At 44.0% G+C, this 2,500-nt stretch overlaps 1 protein-coding gene across 1 annotated transcript in view; it reads left to right on the top strand.

Annotated features, from left to right (window-relative positions):
- The window catches only part of LOC129861510 (laminin subunit alpha-5-like), a 155,113-nt gene that overhangs the window by 136,877 nt on the left and 15,736 nt on the right, over nt 1-2,500 (top strand). The window contains exons 69-70 of the mRNA XM_055932887.1: nt 1-134; nt 634-763. The exon at nt 1-134 is cut by the window's left edge and continues 31 nt beyond it. Of these exons, the coding sequence (XP_055788862.1) occupies nt 1-134; nt 634-763 (264 nt within the window). The remainder of the gene's footprint in view (nt 135-633; nt 764-2,500) is intronic.

The raw sequence follows: 2,500 nt of genomic DNA, 5'->3' as shown, positions 1-2,500 counted from the left end.
AAGGCTGGGGATACTGGTGGTGGAGGGGTCAGCGGCCACGCGGTGCTACTACCTGGAGGGGTCTACCTGGGAGGAACACCTGACAACAGCCTCAACAACCTCACCGGCTGTCTTAGCAACCTGTTCATCAAAAGGCTAGTAACCTTACCGGTTGTCGTAGTAACCTTATCGGCTTTCATATTAACGTTTCCGGCTATCGTAGTAACCTTACCGGCTATCATAGTAACCTTACCGGTTGTCTTAGCAACCTTAGCAACTGTCTTAGCAACCTTAGCGGCTGCCATAGCAACTTTACCGGCTTGCATAGCAACCTTACCGGCTGCCATAGTAACCTTAGCGGCTGCCATAGCAACCTTACCGGCTGTCTTAGCAACCCGTTAATCAAGAGGTGAACAAAAGATGGGGTTAAGAGCACAGGAATAGACAGAGCAGAGAAAATAGAGAGGTGTGGAGGATTACATGAGTTTCACAGTTTAAATTCAGAGATGAATATGTTGCTACTACTACTTCTAGATTAGAAGCTCATTTTCTAAGGCTAGATGTGATATACCGCTGTGTGTAGGACTATAACTGTAACTGTAGCCCATGACAACGGGCACACGGCACTATAATGAGTGTAACGTTACTCCACAGAGACAAGCCTTCTCAGATGGTGATGAACCTGATCAATGCGAAGGAGAACGTCGACGTTCCTCTAGACTGTCCCGCTGCCAAGAAACCTCAGCAGATCCTGGCCACACTCCCACGCCAGAAGAGGCCTAAGGTACCTGATCTGACAATATCATATTCACTCTGTATTGAGTGGGTTGACTTGACACCATATAGAAATACAGTATATTACTGTAATATATCATATTCACTCTGTATTGAGTGGGTTGAAATGACACCATAGAGATATACAGTATATTACTGTAATATATCACATTCACTCTGTATTGAGTGGGTTGACCTGACACCATAGAGAAATACAGTATATTACTGTAATATATCATATTCACTCTGTATTGAGTGGGTTGACCTGACACCATAGAGATATACAGTATATTACTGTAATATATCATATTCACTCTGTATTGGGTGGGTTGACCTGACACCATAGAGATATACAGTATATTACTGTAATATATCACATTCATTCTGTATTGAGTGGGTTGACCTGACACCATAGAGAAATACAGTATATTACTGTAATATATCACATTCACTCTGCATTGAGTGAGTTGACCTGACAACATAGAGAAATACAGTATATTACTGTAATATATCATATTCACTCAATATTGAGTGGGTTGACCTGACAACATAGAGAAATACAGTATTTTACTGTAATATATCATATTCACTCTGTATTGAGTGTGTATACGCATGTGTCTTAGTCTCCAATGGTGATGTTCACCTCACAATTAGTCTCCATCACATTTTCAGCGTCTAACTTTCATATACACCTGCTCGTCCAACATCTCATTCCAAAATCATGGGCATTAATATGGAGTTGGTTTCCCCCCTTTGCTGCTATAACAGCCTCCACTCTTCTGGGAAGGCTTTCCACTAGATGTTGGAACATTGCTGCTATAACAGCCTCCACTCTTCTGGGAAGGCTTTCTACTGGATGTTGGGACATTGCTGCTATAACAGCCTCCAGTCGTCTGGGAAGGCTTTCCACTAGATGTTGGAACATTGCTGCTATAACAGCCTCCAGTCGTCTGGGAAGGATTTCCACTAGATGTTGGAACATTGCTGCTATAACAGCCTCCACTCTTCTGGGAAGGCTTTCCACTAGATGTTGGAACATTGCTGCTATAACAGCCTCCACTCTTCTGGGAAGGCTTTCCACTAGATGTTGGAACATTGCTGCTATAACAGCCTCCACTCTTCTGGGAAGGCTTTCCACTAGATGTTGGAACATTGCTGCTATAACAGCCTCCAGTCGTCTGGGAAGGCTTTCCACTAGATGTTGGAACATTGCTGCTATAACAGCCTCCACTCTTCTGGGAAGGCTTTCCACTAGATGTTGGAACATTGCTGCTATAACAGCCTCCACTCTTCTGGGAAGGCTTTCCACTAGATGTTGGAACATTGCTGCTATAACAGCCTCCACTCTTCTGGGAAGGCTTTCCACTAGATGTTGGAACATTGCTGCTATAACAGCCTCCACTCTTCTGCGAAGGCTTTCCACTAGATGTTGGAACATTGCTGCTATAACAGCCTCCACTCTTCTGGGAAGGCTTTCCACTAGATGTTGAAACATTGCTGCTACAACAGCCTCCACTCTTCTGGGAAGGCTTTCCACTAGATGTTGGAACATTGCTGTTATAACAGCCTCCAGTCGTCTGGGAAGGATTTCCACTAGATGTTGGAACATTGTAGCGTTAAGAATTCCCTTCACTGGATCTAAGGGGCCCGAATCATGAAAAACAGCCCCAGACCATTATTCCTCCTCCACCAAACTTTACAGTTGCCACTATGCATTGGGGAAGGTAGCGTTGAAAGTCACTGAGCT

The sequence above is a fragment of the Salvelinus fontinalis genome, chromosome 8 (genome assembly GCF_029448725.1).
Source record: "Salvelinus fontinalis isolate EN_2023a chromosome 8, ASM2944872v1, whole genome shotgun sequence".
Lineage (NCBI taxonomy): Eukaryota > Metazoa > Chordata > Actinopteri > Salmoniformes > Salmonidae > Salvelinus > Salvelinus fontinalis.
This window is presented reverse-complemented; position numbering and strand designations above follow the sequence as displayed.